Raw genomic sequence first — 26,621 nt, forward strand, 5'->3', positions numbered from 1 at the left:
AGTAAGCGAGGGAAGGGAAAAGGGCTGTGAATATGAAAACGAAGGGCAGAGTAGGACGAAGGGAATGGGAATGGTGAGAGAACGCGAGAACAGGTCTGCGGGGACAACTCGGGAGTAATAAGAAGTCGGGGGAGTAATTACACGCCGGAGACTTTTCCAGGCCCCATTCTCTTCTCGTGATATGCCACCGTCCCTTTGTAACCTTTTTCCAGTCTCTCCGGGTTAACGAGCAGGTGTCCGAGACATCGCGCTAAGAAACGCGCGGAGTCGAGGAGGTAACTAATCCTCAAGTTTTCCCATCCTTTCGGCGCATGGCTGCCGTTTCCTTTACGGATAAGAATTTTTAAAGGAAAGAAAAAAAAGAAAGAAAAAAAGGGAAAGCACGACAGCTCGATTTTTATTTCGCTGTCCGAGACTTTTATATGGCGTAAACTCTTTAATTGTTGGTGAATAAAAAAAGAATTATTACTTCAAACTGAATTTATCTTAAATCAATTTTTGTTTTAATCCGTGGATGAATAATTTTTTAATAAAATTAAATTTATAGGTATACTTTACGATGTAATATGGAATCGAATTAACTTTGATTCTAAATATATGTAAAAGCAACGTCGGTCCCGCGTTTTAAGAAACAATGAAACTCCCGTCCGTCATTCTCGAAATATTTTTTCGCTCTGTTAACACGCGGCCTCAGTCTTTTACATTTAGTTCTGTCACCTTGTGATTTTTTTTTCTTTCCTGTTTCTTAAGCTCAAACTTTACTTTCTCGCTTTCATCTTCCAAAGCATCGCGAGGTAGAGAAATACGACGATCTGAAGTAAATGAATAGAGACAATCTTGACTAGAAACAATACAAAATGTAATTGCATCAGTATAGTATTTTAATATGTCACTAAATAATTTTTACAAATAATATTTTTTAGTTATAATTTAAAATGAAATAATATTAATAATGAAAATAGGTGAAAGTCGAATAATCCTTTGAAGTATTATTTTGTTTTGCAGCGGTCAAGTTATTCTCTTTATTTCGGTAGAGAATTAATGGCTACGTGCACACACACAGATTTATTATTTTTATTCTCACAAAATTATACCGCATATAATATATTTATTTTACAAAACTGTCGCAACATATAAATTCATGCAAGATTTACGATCGATGACCGGAAGCCGGGATAAAGAAAGATTCCGTAGGGATATCTAAAGGGGCGCGCGCGGGTAGTGGAATTCGTTGAATATTTTACCGTGACATCTTGACTGCGTTAACCGACTTACAAATATTCGAACATGTATCTAGCTTTATTGAAATCCGGAGAAAAATCACTGTTGCGGAAAAAAATTTGTGAAAAATATCGCACGCTGCGGACAATGCTTACACGGTAGGAAATCGCGACCGCAAACGGTGAAGCCCCCGCCATTATTCAGCTGGGAAATTTAACGTTAATCTTTGCTTCGCCCCGTGGTGGTGGCTCAATTTCGGCGAGATAAAGCTTTAAAGCGGTATGCAAATTTTAATCCCACGGAAACAGACATGCATTTGGAATGCTGCATTTTTTATTGGGTGATGGAACCGCAACTCTGCGAAATATATTACATTCTCAAATTAAAGGAGATATTTAAACGGGAATATAAAACAGACCAAGGATAGAGATTAATAAGGAGAACTTTTTTTTTATTTTGATCTTGCGGGATCGTCCTAAATGATCGTTGCGTATTTAATCTGCGATGAAACGAAGATAGGTATATGATTGCGTGTATATGACTACATGCTGTAGCACAATTGTAGCAAAATACTGGTGAAACTTTAACGACTTTCCGTGTGCCCGCAGCTACTTTATCCTAAGAGGCTCGTAAATAACAGTACTAAAATCTCAAAACTTCCGTTAGAGCATTACGTCTGCAACTTACATGCCGGTTAAAGATTTCTTTTGCAAAAATAATCTGTATACTCTTGCAAGGTTTTCCCAAAAAAAAAATTCACGATAAGGCGAGATACGTTTCATCACGTTCGTCGTTCGCGGCAATTATTCATCGCAAGAAATTTCTTTTCAATAAACTAGCGCGAGGATACGATCGTAAAAAGGAAATTTATCGAAGTACAAAGCGTCAGATTAACCCGTGCGTATTCGTGTGTACCGCAGAATAAGCTTAAAGCGGAATAAATATAATGTTGTTTGCTCTTTTAATTAATGACAAATATTCCTTTACGAAGAATAGTTTACAATTTGTTATAATTTTATGCTGCGCATTCGAAATTGATTGTAACAAACGTGCGTGCACGCGAATCGGTTTACAGACTGACTCGATATACTGCGCCGATTGTAAAAACATTAATGTAATCGTCACGTTGCGGCGGACAATGTTGATGCATAATCGCGAGAGCGGAGCGAGAAAAGAGCGGGTGCGCTCGCGGTGTGTTACCGGGTGCCTTGCGCGAGAAATATCGAATACCGTGTCGCGTCCCGGTAATTCGAATCGAATCGCATGCCAATACCTATCTATATAATATCTGGCCCTGCCGTGTGTCGGAGCACGCGCGCCTCCATAATTACGGATTCGCGAAACGTCGGGGCGGCAAGAAGCGGCGGCCATCTGGCGCACTCGAAAAAAGGGACCGATAGGTAGGCGAATTTCGAAGTACACCGAGGAGAGGCTGCACGTAGCGCGGCGCATACGGGCCGAAAAAAGTCGCGGGCCGGTGATGCGAATTTAATTCTGTGTGCAGCGGGGAACTTTTCGCAAGCGAACGGGACTCGCGTAGTAAATCGCGACGGCGGGACTTAACGTTGCCGCGAGATTTACGAGCGGCGATCGATTTATCGTCCGGCCGGCAGTCGGACGAGCGATTATCGGCGTCTTAAATCTGCTCAACGCGACCGGCTTGGGTTCTCGCCCGCGCATGTTATCGGAAAGCGATCTGGAATCTCTCTCGCGAACGCTAGATTTCCGCTCTATCCAACGGAAAATCCTGCAAAAGATATTTTTCTTTTTAGTACACTGGTGAAATTGCGAAGGGTGTTGATTTAGAGTACCGAAACCGGTTAAAACTGTCCGCATGTGTGTGTGTACGTCGCGATCTAGCGAGGGAATACTTTCATTACGTGAGACAACTTCTAATAGTAGAAAAATTATATAGTTGAGAAAAGAACTTATCGTAAAAATTTAACACGTTGCTCTGCGTATCGCGTTTACTTCTTGAGACGGCAAATTGGATTATCCCCCAACAATTATTAGCGATTAACAATCCGCATAATTAATTAATCCCGCGACTTAACGACTCGTAAGTGGATCAAGGCAACAGGTATTTGTCGAAGCCGACTCCATGATTTGCTCATATAAAGCGGCAGTCCGGACGACGGCGAGCGTAACAATAAATTATCGTTTTATTGCACGGTATTTACGAGCGATGTATATTCCTTTAACGATATTTACCTCCGAGCTGTTTTCCACGGCGCTCTGCGTCCTGTGATTTAAGTGCAGTTCATCCGTTGCTAACTCCCGATCGAAGGCGCGAAGTTACACGTGAATTGCCGTACGAAATTCGCGAAGCGAGAAGCGAGACAACGGCCGGCTGGTCAGAATTATTTAAAGACAAAGGGAAAGGAATATCGCGGCGTGCGTTTTGTTTACAGTTAATTATTTCACGGGAACAACACCCGCGGCTGACGTTGCGGTTTTGCTTCGGGTTTGTTTAAGGCGTGCAGCATGCCGCTTCGTGCACGAGACCGTCGCGTTACCATTTCGTACGGCGATGTCGGAGTAAACAGGTAGAGCGGCACAAGCGATCTGGTGCATCTTCGCATTGTTGTTCGAAACGCGATACCAAACATTAGCGCATGTGGCTGCTACAATAAACGATTACTTGGCCACGATTCGTGGCGTATCGAGCCGCGTATCGAAGCGGCGTTCTCTCATCGAGATAAATATTACGCGCGGTGGAACGTACTTTCGTAACAAATTATTATTTAATATACGAGGAACATTTTATATTGAGATAATAAATATGCAAAAATATAAAATACATTAAATGCATGTAAAAAGTGAACACGAAATAAATCAACGGCGAGTTCTCGACAATTGTTAGATCGCGATAGTTGATTGAAGCGTATTCGGTATTGATTTCGTAAGGCGCGAAACTTCTACGACGAATTGAAATATAATCGATAATCATATGGCTTTTCACCGTCGATAACCCTTCCGAGGGTACTATCTTGAAGTGGCGGAAGTGCTCGGTACTCTGAAGGGCTCAGGACGATAGAGAAGCTAACGTACCCGTCGCCGATTTAATTGAATAAACGAACCGTAGCTGGTTCGTCGCGTCGCATTAACCTCGAGAGGGTACGAAGTATCGTGCGATCGTAACTACGCGCGTTTTCAGAAGGATCGCGATGAGAAAGTCCTGTGGAATGAAACAATAGGAATTACCTGATTGGTATACGTATGCATTACGTCTTACGAAGAGGGTTCATTTATTTCTGTTAATTAAAACTATTCGGTTAATTGAGGAAATACGGATCAATCTGCTTCCATTCGAATAAAACTTTGATTCAAATTAGGTTCTAAATACAGTGTCTTTAAGGTAACGTTTATTTCTAATATTTATTTAAAATGTTTAAAAAGCAAACTTTTGCAATTAATGACTTGAATATTTATAACGATTTAATTTATATTTTAATATATTGAAATACAACGGAAAATGCAATGTAGGATTATTTGTCGCGTACAACCGCTATTATTCTACTCGTGGCGTTCGAAATGAAGAAAACCTATCATTAATATCGCATAAATGTCGAATTGATTTTTAGTAGTGCGTCAAGAGTTTGAGAGCTTTCATTTATGAAACGGTGTTTTAGCATACAAAATACGAACCAGCCGCAGCAATTATAACAATAGCGAAAATTTTAGCGTTGCGAAATCTACAAATGTAAATCGTCCAATACGTATTTAAGAGACCCCAGAACACGAAACTAAAATTGATTACTAAAGCGAAATTTTTCAATAATTTGATGTGAAATATTTTTCAAATAAAAACATTTTTTATTTTGCGACTGACAAATGATCAACGTGCTTATATTACAACAATTGTAAAATATTTAATGGATTATGTCAATAATTAAATTGAAAAATTGCTTTAATCTTTATAAAATTTCAATTTTAATTAGGAGAGAGACATTAAATTTTTTTTTTTAATATTAACAAAATTATGATACATTGCACAAAAATAGCAATTTAAATATCAGTTTTATAAATATGAAAAACCTTGTGCACATTTTTCTTTTTTAATTGTTATTATCGCTGTTTTTAGTCTCTCGTGAAAATCAGAGGGATAGCACGTGCGATAAGAAGCACTGTTGAGCCTTCGAGATTAATCGCGCTTAATTAGAGATCCGGGTAAAAAGAAGTGTTTTTACGCTCATGTACGCGTGTTTACACCGCCCGCATTTAAGATTTGCTCGATTTTTCCCTCGCGTAATCGTAAGTTTTCCAATCTAAAGGTTCTATTTTGACCACGGATTTCGAAACGCGTTGGAATATCGACGGGACCGAGTATTTCTATTTTAATCCTTCCCTGTAACATTTATTTCCGCGAATTTTTTTAAAACAATGTTTTTTTTTTTTTTTTTTTGTAAAATGTTCTCACTGATAATCTCCATTTATCTCATTTATCTGCGTTCACTGATGAATGGCGGTGGAATTAATTGTTTCTATCGCGCGCACATCTGCGTAACGTCTGCGGTGCGTAACACGCGGGCCCGATTCAAGGTAGGGTCGAATAAATACGCCGCTTTTTATATTGGGGCTTGAACAGATTCAATTTGAGATCGCATATTCCGCACAAGCCGTGGCGGCTATACATATTTTGCGGCGTGAATGAAGGCGCACGTGAATATGCATGCACATAACGTCTGTTCATCCACCGCTCATTCGCGCCGCAATATCGATTTCATCAAATTCTCTAAATAGTACTCCGTGACCGAAATACGTGCGGCATATAACATATTTCTGATACATTATACAATTCCACGTCTGCCTTGTAATTCTATCTGTAAAGCGGGCAAGGCGCTCGCGAATGATACTGCCAGGGAAATTAATAAAACTTTCGAGCTCTCCCTATAATACGTGCCGCGTTTACGCAACTGAACTCGCGATATATGCAAAACGAATAAAAAAAATGCATAGTTTAATATATTAATTACAACAGATTAAAATAAAATTGTTAAGAATAAATCAATGCGCGACGGTTATATTAATTAAGCATTCAATGAAGAAGCATCAATTGCTCATTTCCCGTCAGATTTCCGTGCCTTTAATTTGTGCGTTCTTACTCATTGCCGTTGACAGCCTGGATTTAGTAGTTTGGGTTATTTCAAGCGAATCGGCGCGCGTGTACGCGTACGTGAATACTACCTACTAATTACTACCGAGGGAAACCCCCTTGGTCGATCCATATCTCGCAGCGAGATGCGCCTCGCGCTGTGCCAAACGTCAAACCCGCGTCGCCGATCGAAATATCCGGTATTACATCACGGTATTATATCACCAATCTGTATACATATTAATAAATACCGAACTGGCCGATTGAGTTTTGGTTTCTGGAGCTTTGCACCGCTATTTCGTCCCTTTTATATTTCCGCTCTATATAGATCCACCCTTACCGCCTGATTACTTTTGTTTGCAGAAAGTATAGAAGGATTACATATGTAAATGGCAGATAAAAATTTCTAGTTTACTGCAGTAATTCCGGCATTAGTAGTGTTTAATATCGGGAAATGAAAGTTTCGACTGATCTCGCGCGTCAAAGCTATTGAAATATAATTACTCCTAAGACGGCGCCATTAAGCGGACCACCCTGTATAAATACAGCGTATATGTGCACATACGTGTAAACATATATAGCAGCAACCGTACATATGCGCGCATATACAGCGGGATACCTAGGAAGCAGGCGGATTTGGCATTTCCAATTCTGCTCGCATTGTCGAGTCGTAGAAGTGATTCAAAGCCGCGGAGAACACGCCGCCGTGTACGATCGCGATTCGCGGAATCCGCATTGTCGTGTACGTGCACGTGAGAGATCGTAGGTCTTTCGTCGCGATAAGCGCGGGGGAGGACGGACTTTTATAAATTCACGTGTCACTTTGGCGAAAGCATGACGCGCGGATTTCCGATTCCACCGCGTGCCTGTGCGCACCCGTCAAATGGAGAACGCGCCTCAACTTTTGCCATTTCATGCCTTGCTCATCGATGTGTCTCTTCGATCAAAGACCTTAATTTTCCTTCTATTTTCGAGATTTAATTATTTTATAAAGATACACTCGGCTATTGAAAAATCCGCAAATAAATATATAGGTAAGCTGGATTAATTAACCAATGGAATTATTTTAAAACAACGCAGGACTGTCATTATTATATTATTCGGCTTAGCAGATAATTGATATCACTTGTATAAAAATACAGTACCGCCTCTCGAAAAGTCGAGGAGTGCGGACTGTTTGAGAAACACGTGCGGTTTCGTAAGTTCATAAATGTTTCGTGGCCAACTTGTAACAGCGAGACTAGGTGAGAGATCTACAGTTTTCAAGAGACTATAAATGGATTTTACCGCCCTGTACGTATAGATGGTAGATTGCATGTCGTCCGTGTGTGCACATAAATTGCGTTACGTGATACGGAAAAGTTAGGCGATCTCCGATCTCGGTGTAAACTTAATCAAGATCGAGCTGTCAACATAAATAAATAGATTTAATTAATCTAATTAATGCGACAAGTGAAGCGTGCTTGTTGCCTCTCAAGAAGCACCATGCTGCTCGCACGTTTTTGCGCGATAAAATCAGAGAATAGGAAACAGGGAAAGCTGTTAAATCACGGCGACCACCCCGTAAATATCACTTGTACAGTAAATCGTGCTTGATAATTACAATTTTGCCGGGCCGGGCGTGTAATTATGCGAATTCTCGCGACGATCACACTCACTCCGAAAGCTACTGCGAAACGAATTTCTTGGCTGTTAAAAAAACCAAAGGTGACAAATGGAACTCTTGACGTTTCGCCCGGAGAAAATAAAATTGTGTAAAATTTTATTCTGGCGTTCTGAAAGCTACGGTAAATCTATTTTAACTTTAAACTGCGACTAGGATCATTGCGCCACGGTTTCAACAGACTCGCTCTCTACGCAACGGTTAATCTCCTACTGTTAATTTTACCGTGTATAAGATTCTGTCATTTTATTACAGATTTCTTTCGCACAATGCTTTTACCTTCTTTCTTAATTTTTATAGCGTACGATTCTGATAACAACTTGTCGATATGAAATTTAGTTTCGTTTATTGAAAACGCTGATAGATTTGCCAAATTCTTGTTAATATTTTACATCGTTTTTCGTAATATCTTCACATTGTGCGAAACCGATCAAAGCGCGCGCACGAGCATGATGCATTTTTCGCATCAAAGCCAGAATAAATGGAATAATTTTGCATCTGATATTGATTATAGACACAATTATTGCAAGCGCAAGTTGTTACTCATTTTTTTTAACAGCTCTGATATTCAATGCAAAGTTAATATAGATCAGTTATTATTACGGTTTGCAGTTTAATAAAAAAAGAAAAAAAAAATAAAAAGAATAAAATTCAATTTTTCTATCTTGCTCCCGCTCTTTCGCAGATTAAAACAAATATAGAAGATATCGATTCGTAAGGAATTAGTTTGGGAAAGGTGACCCTAATCTCCAAGCGGGAAACCTATGCCCATAGCTAGATAGATTATAGTAGACGGTAGACATATATACATATGTATATACCATATATTGTATATATATGTATGTAATATATACATACGTTACAGCAAGGGTGTGCAATTTTGACGGGTTATAAACCGCTTTATAGCTTCGTTTATATACGCGAACGTCAAGATACGCCAATGTTCCGTGTTCCTGTGAAGTATCACTCGTGCTCGTAATTTTTATATAAATTGGTAGCTTTAATAAGACGGCAGAACGTCATAATTGAGCGGAGAAATGCTTGCGCATCGCCATTATTGTAATAGGAATAATCCATAAAAATTTACAAAAGTTGAAATGGAAATTTTACACACGCATACGTGACTACTAAAAACGTATTTTTTTTTTAAATGCTACTGACGCAGTTAACTATTTTTGACGCTATTAAATGCTTTATTTCGACACTTTATTAGGTCCCTGATAAAACTTTACAACTCTCCTGAAAATTGTGTGATAAATTTTTTATAATAATTGTATAGCGAAGGGAAAGAAAGAGCGCCCCCATGTTATTAAAGTGTAAGTGTAATTTTTCTTTTGCGCTTCTCCATCCATCAACATCACAAGAAAGACGGAGAGATGAACGTCTTGCAGCTAATCTGATATATAACTTAGCAGCAGTCAACAGCGTTTTAACTTGGATAGAAATTCAATTGCCGTTATTGCATCAGCGAGTCTAACTTTCCTTTATCTCATGGCTATTCAACTATTATACTAATTATCAATGTTTTTACAATAGTAAAAAAAAGCTTACGAAAGTTTCTAAATAATTAATCCACCCCGTTCAGACGCGATAAATTTATCTCGTCGCAATCTAGATCATTTGCCGTTCTTCTTCTACCCGTGTTTCGTTCATATTTTTATTTCGTAATTCTTATATTTTATTTATCAGCTGAAAGTCGGCAGCTCTTGGCGATTTAAAGATTAAGAGAAACGCATCTCGGTTCGATTTCGAGTCGCATTAAAATGGCAAAAAAAAATCGTAATAACTTTCAGGCGCGAACGTACTTTAGGGACAAATCAATCTTCCGTACAACTATCAAAAACATTGAGTTCTGTTTAGATTGATGGGACAAACAAACGACATAACTGTTATCAACTCTCGACCGATATTTCACGAGAGCGACGTACTCGTCGGATGACCGGATTAACTGTTGGATAGGAAACTTCTGAATTCCCCAGATAAATGTCGGATAACGCAGCTCCGGTTAAACTCACCGAAATGTTAGCTGCGAGATCCAACTTTATGTTTTTTTTTATTTTTATTTTTATTTTTTATTTTTTTTATCGATTATTAATTCGCAAAGTTACTTCGTAAATTACAAACGGTCCGACTGTCTGATATGAACGTTAACCAGATCACGTTTACCGTTGTATTATGGCGCAGGTAGCGTAACGCAGGTAACCAGGCCGTGCCTGGTTTTTCTCACTTCCCACGGCTATACAGGAAACATTTCGGCATTGTCTTCCAGGAATAAGTAGCGAAACGTAGCGCGAAAATCGGGTTAATGGCCGTCTAAATGACCGTGCTTGATCATGGCTGTGACGCGCGTACTATCGATCCTTCACGGTGCAATGCTTCAGCGTACGGTAACGTGAGATTGCAGGGTTACATCCTGTAGCACAAGATAAAATAATACCAATGACGCCTCCGTACAATTGACTTCCAGTACAATTTAACTTTGCTCGCAACTTATTACTTTACCTGCACATTTTCTGTAAATTCAAGATAAACGACATATTTTTTATTAAATTTTTTTATGCATTAGATTTTTAAAGAAATACAAATACATAAAGTTATATCTTACATAAAATTATACTTAATATAAGAATGCTAAACTCGTATTTCCTTTTTTCTTTTTTATTTCGAGATAATCGTGCTTTTTTATTGCCGCGGAAAATAAACATACAATTGACTTCTTAGTTAAGTGCTCGACGAATACGTTATCGTGTAAACGGTGTAGTTGTAAAAAGCATATTGTACGGATGCAGTTCATTACGCGCCGCAGTAAAGCGCATTTATACACTTGCCGCTACACTTTGGCGCTATCATTAATTTTAACGCGTACAAAGAGAGAGGTGGAATAATACACTTCGCGAAAGTCACTCGGTACAAAGACGGCCGCGCAAAGTACTTTCCGGTGACACGCGTTTACTAGATATTTCATCATTGTTCAAGCGAGAGTTCATAGTATTTGTATTTGATAGCGGACACTGCGTGGACGATATTGAGTTTTAGAAGAACAAATATACTATGGGCGAAGTCAAACAATCGCGCCAGGCGAATGTGTAATTTCAGAGAAGTGCAACTGCAAGTGCAATTTCGGAGTTACAGTCAAGAATACGGTCGCATGAAAGTCGTAAGCGGTCGGAAACGGCATAATAAATCGAGAAATCTTGACGCGGTATCGCGACATTACAAATTCTAATTTGGTTAACAAATCGCGCGGATTAAAATGCGAAGCTGTAAAACGACTTGACACGCCGGAGCGTCCCATTGTCCCCGTTGTATTTGTAAAAATGTAAAACCCGACATTCTCACGTTCCTTGCGTCTTCAAATTCCATGAAAAGTCGCCTCAAGTTTACAGATCTCGATAAACCGATTTGGGTTTTCTATTTCGCGATGGAATTAGAGATATTTAGTAACTATTTTATTACGCCATTTCACCACCAATAAAACGCAAGTAGATACTTACGACCCGATATTAAAAGAAATCGTACAACCCGCGCTTGCTTTACAAACATTCTCCGTTGCATTTTGATCAGAGTTCCATTAAAATTCCTTTTATCTTTGCCCATCGATAACTATTCTCAATCTTTCAAAATCAATATCAGATTGTCCAGTTGTCGCACGAAAGAACGAACGAAAGAAGAATCATAATAGATTCTGTCTAAAAAAAAAAAAAGAAAAAAAAATTGATCTTTTGTGTGTCATTCAAGCTCTCTCTTCTTTCAAGCCTTTTATTGTATCGTATTCATCGATTGTGCCTCGCATTACGTTTAAATAATCAACTCTCGCCGGGGAAAAAATAAAAATGTCAAAACTTATTCGAAGACCTCGTTGATACGCGAGTGATAACTGCGCCAAAATTGACGGCGGCCGATTGTATTTTGGTTACACGTGTTCTATTGATTACGACGGCACAATCGTCTTTCACCGCGGAAACTATGCAGCCGCCAATTTGTATTAAGCGAAAAGTATCGATTGGTGCTGAGGCGACTTGTCATTTGCAATCGTACGTGCGGAAAATTTGGTCGTCGATATCCAGGCTCTTCGCGTCGAATCCAATTGCGATGTCTTTCGAAATGTCACGAAGACCTGTCGATTGTTTAACGACTTTAGAAGGAAAAGTAAACGCAACGGCGTCTCATCACTTTCGGTCCACTGGCAATTTTCTCGAGCGTGGATATAAGACGCTCGTGACGTTAATTGTTTGAGATTGTAAAAAGGTCCGTCAATCAGCGGGTAACCGATAATCAGTTTGCGCACATACGTGGGACCTCCGCACCACGTGCGACCTCCTTTCGCGAAGGGTTTTCTTCCATTTTCCGCAAAAAGAAAAATCCGGCCCGAGCGACTAATTGTAAGCTATACAACGTAGCCACGTTTTTGTAAGACGTTAGCCTGTATAAAGAACCTTGACAATTTCTTGCGGTAAGGAGAATCATATAACGGCTGGTCACATTTGGCGGCGGTGTGACGCAGAAATAAAAAAGTTTCCCGAAAAATAGTTAAACGGAGATATAAACGGGGGAGAGAAAAGTCTATTGTAACATGTCGCGGCGAAACGAGCGGGCCACATTCAGTCGAATTGTTGGGGTTACAGCAATATCGAAAGGCGTATAATATCAGGGATATCTGTAGGGTGACAGCGGTCTATAGTGAATGAAACCGTGGTAATGTCATTGTATGCAATAACAAAAGTAGGACGGCGACGGCAATGTCGCCGTCGGTCCGTTTTCATTACACAAACGGCTTTGAGAAAATTCGTAAAAATATCGACACGCCGAGGTTACATCTATCGACGTTTAATTTATTAACTTTAGTAATCCGTTTTATCAAATCGAGGCGTCAAACGGCACGAGCGAAGCTCATCGTTATGTTTGACATAGAAATTAATAGGATAATATATTGTATTAACAGATATTGATATGCGAATCTATTAGAAATAAATTGCAGAAGTGGAATAATTTTAAGACCATACTTCAATTATATTTTATTATAAAGTAATATTCGAATTTTTACATAATAACCAAATTATGCATACCCAGTTGTATATTTCGCAGATTTTCCTTTTATTTATTTTAAATGCTCATTACCCAGTGTTCAAAGCATAATTTTACAGAGTTTACGGTCGAAAAAATACTAGATAGGACATTAAAATCAAATTAACCAACTAAGGAATTAAAGCAATTACTCCGATATGATTGGGCCGTTTATTAGTACACGGCATTGTTATTTAAATTACACACTGATTTGTTATTCATATAATTTGGGTTACAGTATCGTATTATTCTTGACAAACACACTGAATAATTGGATGTCCAAAGGGCCGTTAAATGCATATCAGCTCGCCCGATGCGAAATTTGGTTCGATTACATGCTTTCGACGGAAACGCACGTTTTCATGTGTAGAACCTGTCGACTTTAATGACACACATTTCTCGCGCGAGACAGTAGGCGTAGTCCAATATAAACGCGGCAAACCAACCGAATCGACGAACGAGCGGGCTTAAAATATGACCGTTACCACTCGTTGCTCATTAGTAGGAAAGAAAAATGTGTTGCATTTATTCAGATGAGCATTACGTGGGGAGACATTTCTTCCAGCGATTTCATCTTTCGCGAGAAACTTCTAGCTTCCGTTTCACGTCGAGTGTTTTTATTAATCAAGCGGGGACAACGTATGTAAAAAAATAAAAGAGGAAAAAAAAATTAGAAAAATATTTTTGACAATTGCATAGAAACAATGTACCGCTGTCGTGGCTTTAAATGGCATACGTTTTACTCGCACAGTAACGGGCGGATGTGCTCCTTTGTGAACGGAAGCCGCGTTCGAATCGATTGCAACGCGATAGCCAGCGCTAAGTGGAATCGAGAGGGTCGTAACGTAGCGCAGAGTTGTTCCATCGACAGTAGCGATTGATCTCACTACCGCCGCCGCCATTTCGAGATGATTGCTCTGATTGATAGCTGCTCTCTTGCGCATGTTAAGCTCGATCCGACGACTAGTGACGACTTTGGTGTATCGGTGTTACAAAGGTCTCGTGAGAGTTTCCGTTTTCTCATAGAACGCGCGTAAATTTGATAACGTTACCGGCGCAGTCGAGAGAAGTAGTTCAATGAACGATGTTCTTAGCCGCGATATTAAATTTTTTATAAAACTGATATAATATCTGTCGGATTATATTTTTTATCGCATCTTTAAACGCTGTTATAGATAATTCAGTGACAAGAGAGAAGTAGATTATACAAAATCCCTTCATAATAAATTAATAATAACATCAGACGTATCGTTGAAAATAAAATTTAATGCTGTATAAAATGTTTCCAATCTTATCCGATAGCATCAAAATTTATAGCGCCCCACTATCGCATTTTGCCCAACTTAAAAATGTATAACGCATATAAATGCTCAGTTGGATTGATGAAATATTAAAAAAAAATTTTACAAATTACTGGTTAAAATATGCGCGATCCTAAATCGCACCGTTCAGCTCGACAGATTTTACACAACGTTTCCAATCAATTGCCAATTACGCCCGGTATCTGTGACAGTTGCGATCGCGAACAAGTTCGCGAACTGATCTGTCCAGGCCCATTAATTTCGGCCGCTTAGCTGCGGCGTGGACACATGTCGATATAGCGATATAAATCGTTTGTCCATTTGGCGCAGTTAGGGATTTATGACGGCGCATCTTCGGCACGTCTGCAGCGCGACGCGTGATAAAGTGCACAGCGCGACGCGGATCACGCGACGAAATTTCCATGCAGAAGCGGAAAGATATTCCACGAAGGGTGAGGGCAAGCGGATGAGGCTCCGCGGGGAAATCTGCGCTCGATACCCGCTGACAGCGTGATATCTTCCGTGAGACAAACGTATCTTGTGCGCGAAATACGAACTAGCGACGTAATGTCACGGGAACTCTGGCGAGCATTTTTCTTTAACCGCCGCAAGTATATCGGTATACGCTCGCATAATTCTTAAATTAGACGCGAATTGCGGCATGTAGTTTTTCCCGCTTCCCGCGCGGTTCATTATTATTTTCGAGCGGTCACGCGCAATTTTTGAGACGCGGCCGGTTCTTTTGTCGCGGCCGCACACAATCGCGGACTGCGGCACTTGAATGCAGAAACTGCGGCGTAACGAGGTGAAACGCGTAACTTTACCGCAGTCAGAAGATTCGCGGCACGATAATTATTATGCACGCGCATACAAACGGCACACTCGGCGAACTCGTAAACTAATGCGCATTGTTCGGCCCACAAAATTGATAAACGGACGACTGTTTTTCACGCCTCGATATAACTTCGGCTTAACGAGAACGGAATTAAATTTACGTTCTATAGCATTGCGCTGATGATTGCGCTAATTAGCACCAGTATTCCTATAATTGAGTCAAGAATACGCGGCTAGCGCATATAAGAAGTAATATGCGCACCGTATATGCATGTTAAATAATTAATAATTAAAGGGAACATTATTAATCGCGAAAACATTATAATGCATAAATTATTTTCGACGAAAACAAAAGATATAAAGTTGCAAATAATTATGTTATTGAATTAAAAGGATGGATTTGCGTGTAATCAATTTGAACCTTTTTAAATTTAGTCAAAAATTATTCGTTATAATCCGGGAAGTTATAATTAATTTTATTTAATATGTATGCGTACGTAACCGCGTCTCTTGCGCAATTAATTTAAATAACGACTAGAAAAACGGACAGTGGATTGCTTAAGACTGTCCATCAAGCGCAACAGGTTGTGACACATCACGTGCATCGGTCAATCAATAAAACCGCACATGATTTCGCGATCTTAGTTTAGATCGAAAAATCACGGTGGATCATTTATTCAATTGAGGCAAATAGCACCTTCACGAGCACATTTATTCAGTGGACAAAAATGCCTCGATGCATTATCTCACAATTTCGCGCGGCGTTACAGCATAACACGTTATAAACGGCACTTATTGATTCAATATTATCATATTATTATTTGTAATACACTTTGATGATTAAATCGTTAAATTTCCGATGATCAATTTCGCGTGACGTAATTATCATAATCACTTTGGCGCCACATTAAATGAATAATAGAGTAACGTGAATTTCATTTTTACTGTAACATAAAAAAAAGAGAATGAAAAAGAAATATGTGCATTTAGCAAAGCGCGAAACTAAATGAACTACAAACAATGAGAGATATATTTTTCTTTCCGCATATATTTCCGAGTGCGTCTAAAATCTTGATTCCTAATAGTAGAGTTTTCAGAGAATCCTAGAATCAATATTAGTTTTTATTACCATTTAATATCCAATGCAGTAAATAACTTGGTAAATGTATCTTGATTAAAATTTTACGCAGGAAAGTCTGCCGGAAATTAATTTAAAATTCACTACTTGTTTTACCTTTCGAAATATAATCCGCTCTAATATTCTTCTTTAATATTGATCCCGCAAACTTATAGCGATTAAACTAGAGATAAAAGTTTTGATATAGAAAAGTCGCGTGTGAACCGCCTGCACAAAAATAATTATTTAAGGTGAATAAAATATTGAAATATTTAGTATAATTTATAAACGTATTGTTAAGCATACGTACTATTATTTAATATTGAAGTGAACACTTTTAAGAGGAGGGAAATCAATTTGCGGACATAATCGCGCCGACACGCGAAACTTATTATATCAATCGAACTTTAATGATTCAAAACTTATATTCGAATGTATCCAGTTTAAGACTCCGGGATGCCCATTGAATAAAAAGCTCATCGAAACTTAAAAGCCTTCTAGAGACGCAGTTACAAAATCGTTACAATTTTTCTCAACGAGCTTAAAATCGCGCGGCTACTACGCGAAGGAGCGCGTAAACTTTATCCCCGGCGCGGAGAACTGATTTACGGAAGTATAAACTTGCCCGTAAGTGCGGAAACTTTCTTCGGAGAAGTTATCGAGAGCAATCGTCGACGATCGGGTCGGAAGCAGATGCCACATGTAATTTTGTTAGCGACCGATCCTTTGACGTCTTTGCTCGGTGAATGCCGTAGAAAAAGTAATCGCGACAGGAAAAGCGAGAAAAGGGGTTGATAATCCTTTTCTCCCTGCAGCTGAGAATAAGTCCGATCGTATTTAATCCCGCGCAGTATTACGTTCCCCTTCTAAATTCGCTCCCTTTACTACCGAGCCGTTTTAATTTTGTCACTATTAGCAGCGCGTCACATGCGCGAAGCGGATCGCTGACGCCGATCGAAAGAATCTGTAACATTCGCACAATCGTGCCGCATTCGCTCGCGTTTCTCTCCGTGCTTGCCGCACGATTAATAATTCTCGCTTTTCATTTCCGCGCACACGGCCATATTGACGCGTTCGGAGAGAGAGAGAGAGAAAGAGAGAGAGAGGGCTCGTTTTCTCATATCCGCCGAAGAATGGGCTCCATGCGACGGCGGCGGGTCGCACGTTCGCGGCCCCTTCGGAAGTAGGATAAGCTGCCGCCCCGTCGGTAGAATAGCCGTGATACACACAGCTCACGTGCGCGGACCCGGGCGAACGAAGTTTTGGAATTTACTTTACCCGCGAATCAATTTATGCCGCAACAAATAATATAAATTAGCTGCCGGTTTCGCGGTAACGTTTCCGGGCCGCGTGGTACGGAGAACGATGCCGCGTCGCCGATTTCGGGATATGTTCAACGCGATTCCGTAATCTCGCAACGATACAAAATTTTCCTGTCGATTTCCCACGGGCTGGCTGCACATTTTACAAGCGAGCTTTATTTTACGTCCGCTGATCGCACCGGTTAACTACCCGATTGACACCGTTCGAGGGCAGGCGGCGTTACAATTTTTATTACAAGGTGGCAAATATTGTTTACGGACTGCACAGCTGTTGCCGAAGTAACCGATCACCTCGGATGGTGAGGTCGAGTAGCTGCTCGCGCCCGGATATATTACCATTTTCTTCCACGGCGAAATTCGTGACGTGACCGGCATTTCCGTTTCAGCACCGAAGGCTATATATTGTCTGACACGTAGCGCATTTATGAGCGTCCGTATCGTAAACGCGATGCAGCCGGCGCGATTTGTCTCTGCGCGAAGAGATAACGAACCGCGCATTGTTTCAATTTCCAATGTTACCTCTCCGAAATTCGGGTCGTTAAAGATGGCACGATTTGAACAGTATATATAATTATTATATAGATTATACAGATATATCTCTATATATAAAAATACCCTGCTGTACGAAGTTCCAATTTATTTCTCGTTATCTCATTCGCCGGAATGAGCGGGATCAAGAAAGGCTCGTGTTATCAAGGGAACGGGGTCGGCGGCTGACGAGCAAACTCATTTATCACATTCGCGTGACGAAAAATAAGAACACATCATTATTATCCAGCGTAAATTCACGTTTTCTTAGATTGTACCGCAGATATGATTGAGTTGCTAAGCTCGTGGCTTTATCTTTTTAATTAATACAAAAGTGAAAAAGTTTCAAAGAAACATATATTCACAATTTCAATCATTTAATAACAATTTGAACGCAATTTCATTACGACGCACGGTATTACTAGAATTTATGATATACTCTGTGTGACATTGCATTCCACTTTTTTTTCAGCGTTTGATTGTAGAAAATCGCGTATCGCATGTTAATAAATATATAATTAAATGTTTAATTCTAATTTAAAAGTGAACTTTAATTGTGGGCATTTTTCCGCGACGTCGAATTGATCGTTATCGAAGGAGATGCTCAGAAAGTTATCGTATTATTATTTTTTTTTTAGTATAATAAAAAAGAAAGCGCAAATTAATTGAAAGGTGAAAGTAAAATAACGAGTAAATATATCGAGGTAAAAGTTGATGGAGATATCCCAATTAATAGTGACTTCGCTGTCACTATTTATGTGATAAAGCGCGTGCCTATCTTAATCGTTCATTTATCTTGTTCGCAATGTTTTGACACCATTGCGGGTGATAGTGATGAATTACTGTGTGCGGACAGTTAATTCAATGTAGGACGACGAGCCTGGGAAACTTTTCGCGGTACGTGACCCGCCATAATAAACGGTAATGCGGTGCAACCGGGCTCTCGCTGCACAAATGCTGCACACTTCCCCGTCGAACAAAATCCAGTTTGCGGTCGCTGGCGCATCTTTGACGCTATGCGTCATCCGCGCTCGCGTTCGCCGCCACCGAACGGGCGAATCGAGGGTGAGAGGAGACAGGAAACCCCGCGACTCTTCATCGTCGTCATCGCCGTCGTCGTTCCGGCCCCATTAGCTGGCTTTCTTCCACTTGCGAATAGCATCACGTCGGGTGCGAAATCGAATTGCGGGCACGCTCGGCATTCGCGCAGAAAGGCGCACTTCTACCCGATTTTACATGATGTAACGAAAACGCATTAAGATTGCGAGCACGGGAAATTTGAAATTCGTTTCGATACGCCTCGGTTTACAATTAAGTTATAATAATAATTTGAATAATACTTATATACGTAAAAGAAAATTTCCTTTTGCGCGCATATTCGTCAGGAATATTTAGGTCAGCTTGATATATCTTTAAAAGGATCGTGTAATATGCGCATGCAAATCTGCATCGGCTATGCAAATTTCATCGAGTCGCTCGCCCTTATTCCCAGCCAATCGTTTAGCACGTCCTGACTTAACCGAGAATTTAGAGAACGCGAGACCCTCTTTTGGCAGGTTCTCCAACAGCCTACTTTGTCGAGGTTTCAACCTTTAGTGCCCTTGGAGATGTAGCTCTTCTTCCTTTAAATCTCTCGAACGTCTCGAAACCGGCTGGTCACACTGGCTTTAACCGTTTTAAGCTTTCTACTCGGGGTGCCAAATTGCTTAGCGTCCGGAACAATTAATGTAATGTCAATTTATATATCTTGATATTTTCCGCAGCTGTGACTAGTTGAAAATAAATTGTATTACGTAAATTATTCTAAATTATTCTAAGCACTTTAAAAATAGCATTGTGCCTTTTAATTTTTCGGGCATTTACTTCATTGATAATTAATTTGAAACAAGTACAATTAGAAATAAGCGTCATAAAATTTTATTATGCACTTACATAAAATCCGTAATTTCCGCACATTAACAAGAAAAAAAAAAGAAAAAAAAAGAATGCATGTATACGTTGAATGCAAAAAGTTGGCGAGCTGAAAGACTATCATCCCATTTCTGACACTGGCTGCGAAACCTCATTTTTGCTCCTAACTTTGAAATTCCAGTGGAAGCAAGAAGTTTTCTGACAGAAAATGGATGTTGGAAAATGCTTTAACTTGATAAACTATGCCTCGCGGACATGATAGACTTTAGAAATTATTTTAATTAAGCACTTTCAGCAACCATTCAAGTTACGATAAGGAATCCGATAAATCTTAGTACAAATAACTTTAGCGTTTGTGGAATTAACGCGAAATCTACATCAATGTTTAAACATTACCTCGATATGTATGTATAAAATTTTCAACGATACAGAAAATGGTTGTAACAATATACAGGAACAACTGTTATCAATCTAATCCTAAGTTTAATCCGGCACATAATATCGTTACATGAAACTTTGTTTCGTTGGAAATGCAATTACAGAAGTTTATTAACTTGACACGGTACATCAAAGGTGACATTTTTTAATTCAGTTATAAAGAGAGATGGGCTGCATCTCCGTAAATTGCAATTGTTTCTTCGCGTTATTACTTTTTATCTTATTTCGCGAACACATGTAGGAAGAATTAATATTTATTTAATTATAAAAGCGTGTATTAAAAGCAATATTTACCAAGTGCGTTAAATAGAATGTTATTTTTATTGCATACATAAAAAATTAAAGATGTATAAGAGATTTTATTATTTAAAAATGACCGATGAAGAATACACCGCGAATCCGATTGAGCAAATTTTCACTTGGAATCATTTTATGAATTGATAAATTCCGGATATACGATTAATCTGCAATTATAAGGTAAAAACGACAATTGCTTTGCACGTATAAAACATAGACGCGAAACACGGTTTTTACTATTTAATTTTCCACTAAATTTGTATGGATTGAACACACTTGTCGCCGATGTATTCCACGTTCGTTTAGCATTCGCGACACGAAACTGCAGAGCGTTATAAGTGTAGAACAACGAATGAATATGGGCCAAACGTTACATGACAATCGATCTAGATTATCGAAACAGTTTTTGCTAAAAATTTATCGCATACGCTGACGAGCGGAGGGGAAAAAAAAATCGATACACTGCACATCCATAACTTAAATTGTACACAACAAAGAGCAGAAGCCGTGATTGGATATTCTGGATTTTCAGAAATTTGCAGTTACATTTTTGCAATTAACGTTCCAAATAAAAAGTAGAATAAATAAAGAATTTAGTATAATTTAATTTGATATTTTACAATAATGTATTTTACATTTAAGAAGAATCGTATGATGAAAATAGCAACGTACTTTCAGATAGTAAAACGAGATTGTGGAATTTCTATTCCTTCTTCCGAGGTTTAATTAATATTAAATCTTTTCAATAAAAGACTTTAATTAAACAGTAAGATGCATAATTAAACAAAAAAAAAAAAATTAGATCGATGTACGGCTAAAATAAAATTTCTTCAGAATACGCGAACGTTTCTTTCTTTCATAGGAGTGTCGTAATTTAGATCGCTGTCATTTTGAAAAGTATAACCAACGCGGCAGTATTTCAGCTTTTTGAAAAGCGAAGAAAGCGTCGGTTTGCGTGCGGACGACGTAAATGCGCGGGGTATTAATGTGAGAACATGCCGGGAAATCTGGATCTGTCGTAATGATGCACCGTGAAACGTGCGTTTAACGTACGTGTAATTCCGCAGTTACGTGAGACGATTTTGTTACTTGGCAAATGAGAGTAATTACCATAAGCGAAAAGAAATAGTAGCCGCTATTAATTCAAAAATTATGAGACGTAATTTTTCTTCGCGTGCAGCGGAATATAATCGAAAGTTATTTTATGCAAAACTGAACGTGAAGAGCGATCTAACGTTTTTGCACATTTGTGAAATGATTTTTTAATCCCGGTTTGCGATGTATATTTACATTAATCGACGAGTCTTTACGAAATCTTGGAGGCGTATTTAAATAAATGCTTGTAGGGGGAAACGGAGACTGTAAAAGTGAATTTGCTATTAAAAAAACAGATTCTCGCAAACTTAAAAAACAGAGTTTAATCCACGTCGTTATTTTAAAGGAAAACATTCAATATCGTAGCTGAAAAATTTAACAAAAGAAAATAATATGTTGCACTGCTTCAGAAATACATCTCTGTATTACATCACGAAAGTCGTTCACGTTCTACAACTTCATTTCCAATTCGATCGCGCTAAGACTTTGAATTATTATCGATTCTGTAGCTGCAATTGGTTATTTAAGCTCCGGTTTAGATTGTAACAAACGGTACGAGAAAAAAAGAATCCGATTCATCACTAGTGACTATGTATATAAGAAAGAAAATAGAAAAGATTTGAGCTTTAATTCTCTATATCCATAAAAATTCGTTTTGAACACGGAAAAGATTTTTAACTTTTCTTTCTTACATATCGTTCTGTAAATTTTTTTTCTTTTTTTTTTATTCAAAGAAAAGAATTTACTGCACAAGTTCTTAACTTTCATTATTATTTTATAATGATATCAATTATTAATATTAATTTCTAAATATCCGTTCTGAATTTTTTATTACAAAATTGTATTATTCTATCTTTTTTCGTACAAATTTTTATCTGAACAAGAGGCACAATGCTCTTTATCATTCACCCCAAGCGTAGATCGTTCCGCTATTTAACCCGATGTCATTCATACCTTTACGTTCTATCCTCCCATAAACACTTAACTGAAGACAAACGCGGAGGGTTGTAAACTCCACAATAGCCTAATCACGATGACGATCGTGCGACCGGTGACGAGTCGCGTGGGTGCAGCTAGTTATTTTCGCGTCCGGGATAGGATATATTCCACAGCCGATTTGTTAAGCTACGCTTATCTACAAGACAAACTCATCGCGAGATAAGTCTAAGCAGCCCTAAGGGAACGTGTGCCGAAATATATTGCGCGCATTGACGATAACACCGCGAGCTTCCTTCCCGCCTTGTCGTCGGCGGCGGCGAACGGCGCACGTGCACACGCCCGTCCGAAGAAACGAGATAGTCGGTGCCATTGCAAGTGAGCTCTGAAACTCGGCTAATCTCCGGGCTAAGTACTATTCTACTGCGGAACACTATTGAAACTCACTGCTCGGCGGGTGCCCCGGGAGCCGAGGTTGTTCATGATTTCGAGCGCCACGGCGCTTCAAAGCACCATGAAAAAGAACTTCCGAGTGGGTAATCGATTTTTCTTAATGCGCGCCGCGGAGAGTTTACAATGTTATCCGGGATGGGATCTTCGCACCTGAGAAGCGGAAGAAGTATAATCCAAGTCGAAAGTGTTTCGCGCCCTTACGACCGGAAAAACCGAACTAACGGTTTATTATAAAATGAAATTGATTTTAATACACGATCTTCTCGACAATTATAGAACTCGCGCTTTTTACGTACATATATTTATTGACGGTGATTTCTTTTACATCGAATGACGCACACACGTGAGACGTGTCTGAATCGCGATGGAGGAAAAAAAAAGGAAAAAAAAAAAAATAGATTATCGCGTTTCTTCCTACTTGACGGACTAGAGATAGGTAGCGATACCGCGCCACACATCGACACCCCCCGCAATTGAATTTCCGCCGATTAATTCAATGTGCGATGACATTAAAAGCTTCTTATTGATTGCTTGAAAATAAAATTAGAGTACGTCTATTACAAACAGAGTGCAATCCACTTTTTTTTTTCTCTCTTTACAAAAATAAAGGCTACGATTTTCAACAACCACTTCAATTCGCAAACAATTATCGACGTACACGGTGCATTAAATACGTTTAAACTTTTTTTTCTTTTTTACAAATTCACGTATTCGCGAGCGGAGAACTTGAAAAAATTCTTTTTCAGTTTTATTCAAAGAGAATTTCAACTCGAGGTCGCGCGTTCACTGAAATGTTAAAGCGATGGATATCAAAAAGGGCTTTTCCGCCGCATTTTTTGGCCCCTGAGATGACTCCGCGTCGCGAAAAGGTTGTCAGGTCGCGCTACCGTCTGTCTTAGCATGCAAGGGCGGCTCGCGCCGGGTATTTCAAACGACTCGCTATCTAACGCATGCACTTTTCACGCGGCCGGGGCTTTATAGATATCCGCAGCGATCGCAATAGCATACGCAGAAATGCCCGAATGCGCAGAAGCGATAGGCAGTGACACGTGTGCATGAGTGCACGGGATGCAGATGGCAGCAACATGCAGCCGTCGGTGCAATCTAGATGCAGCAGCCCCGCAAGGGACGACTGATCCGTGCAGTCATTTGGAGCTTAGCGATCCCACGGATCCCGAGTTCAATACATCGCGTGCTCGCTCGCGTGCGCTTACACGTCACGTACACCCGGGCGCACGTTTTTGTCATAATGCAATGGACACTCGAGGAGAGAATTTATGGCGAGGGGCCTACGACCTAATTTAAAATAACGAGATAAATAAGGGGTAGGACTCACGTACGTTCGATACGGCAGGTTAAGCTAAACCTCGTTTTTTATTAAGGACCCTCTGAAAAATTCAGGTGCACCAGGTGCATGAATATACTTTGATTTGTACTTCCCGAATTTCTTCCGAATCGTACAACATTCTTGCATATTCTAATAATCACCGCGTCATCTCAAAGACGCGTTTTTTTTTTTTTTTTTACGCGAACGGCGATGAAATGATTCTTAATTATCACGAAGTTTCTAAAAGAAATACCGCGGCTCTGATAAATAGAGGTTGGTATCGTGAGAGATCCGGACAAGTCAATGCAATTTTTTTTAAGAAACGGACGAGACTTAACAATTCGGTGCCCGAGAAATATCATACTCGAAAGATTCGGGAAATAATATTTTACATTTTTCGCGGGACGTATTAACGTAAGCTGCTCGCGCGATATCAATACCGGAACATTATTATTACACCCAGCGTGATCACAATACCGCGTTACCGTCCCACTCGGTATCCTTCTCGGTAGTTTATCGCGCATCCCCTGGCGCCGCGTCGAAAATTGTGCGGCGTGCAACGGCGAAGATAAACGGCGGCGCGAAACGCGTGGCATGCACGCTCGTGTGCATGCACACGTTATTTATATTCCCGGGGCCACACGTGAACCACAAAATCGGAATTATCGCCTTTCCTCGGCTGAGAGGCCGTATGTCGCGAGGTAGCATCTAGGTCTCCGCTGTCCCCCCGATCGACGATACGAATTTTCGGAAATTAAAAGCATCCTGTTTCGCGCACGAGACACGGGACTCGGTCGTCACCTCTTCCCGGAAGTTGCGCTTTAGCCCGGCCGTCGAATCGGCGCGAACCGCGGAAATGGAGGGCACGTACGGCGTAATAAATTTAATTCCGAGGGCCGAAGGGACGGCCGTACCGAGCGGTCAGTTATTCCGAATACGCGACGGCTGATTTGCAGCACAATTGGATATTAATAAAATCAATTGGAATATAAATGCACGCTTGTATGTTGATTACGTCGACTGTTTTTTAATACGTTTTGATCAAAGCGGTCGTGTCAAAGTTAAGACGAGCAATTCCGTCTTGATGCCAGTATTCCAATTTATACTGTGTCTAACGGAACTAGGAACTAGAATACCGAGTGTCGATCTGCGACGTTGATCGGTGCATTCGATTCATTTGCGGGTAACTTCGAGACCGTAACTTTGGTATTCGGGAATACTTTTATCCCGCGATGGTGCATAGTATATATCACGCTAATACGCGTCCACAGATCACAGCATTACGATAAAAGCTCTGCGTTTTAACGTTACTTTGTCGAGAATATGTGTAATTAAATGGAGAAATGTATTTGTCAACGGTGTACACGTAATTATTCACGGGACGTGCGTAATTGATTATAGTTTATAATAGAACTCGATAGAATTTAATCTAATAATAAAATGAATTACGGATTATTTAGAGGGAATATTAAAAAAAAAACCATTGATTACCTTCTTTCTTTTTTATAATTAAAACATAGAAATATACATCATCCAAATAACATGCGAGGCATGAAAAATCAAGGTACTAGCATACTTTTTGGATATAAAAATACAAATCATATAACAGCGACGGAAGTATAAAAAAAAAAATCGTAGAAAAAAGAACCGCGCAAAGATAGGGTTTCCGAGGATCGAGGGTGAAGGGTCCGAGGGGCAAAAATTATTTCGGCGCCAGAAAAAGTTGAAGAAAATAGTTGAGCACTTACGACGTCGATAATTTGCATGAGCGTGAGGCCGAAGCTCAGCACGAGGGGTTCGGACTCGTTCATCACCGGTCGCTCCAGGGTGTTGTACGAGTCCAGCAGGTCGTTCAGTAGCCTCTTCTCGTGTAGACCGCCACTTACCAGCCCTGTGCCCAATCACAATCAGCAGTCAGTGAGAAGTTGCGCGCAATCAATTGCGACGATCTCTCTAGTCCTCGTCGCCAAGTCGCATCGCCTCGCTTGAGGGGAGGGAGGAAGGGAAATGCAAGAAATG

The 26,621-nt window shown here is 39.8% G+C and overlaps 1 protein-coding gene across 2 annotated transcripts in view; it reads right to left on the reverse strand.

The window, feature by feature from the left end:
- The window catches only part of LOC139106621 (nicotinic acetylcholine receptor alpha7 subunit), a 149,708-nt gene that overhangs the window by 76,993 nt on the left and 46,094 nt on the right, over window positions 1-26,621 (reverse strand). Inside the window, exon 2 of one of the 2 annotated variants that reach the window (XM_070663532.1) lies at window positions 26,351-26,493. The exons of the other annotated variant lie outside the window; for it this stretch is intronic. Within the exon in view, the coding sequence (XP_070519633.1) occupies window positions 26,351-26,493 (143 nt within the window). The remainder of the gene's footprint in view (window positions 1-26,350; window positions 26,494-26,621) is intronic. 2 annotated transcript variants of the gene reach the window in all.

This window comes from Cardiocondyla obscurior, linkage group LG11 (assembly GCF_019399895.1).
Source record: "Cardiocondyla obscurior isolate alpha-2009 linkage group LG11, Cobs3.1, whole genome shotgun sequence".
NCBI classification, from domain to species: Eukaryota; Metazoa; Arthropoda; class Insecta; order Hymenoptera; family Formicidae; genus Cardiocondyla; species Cardiocondyla obscurior.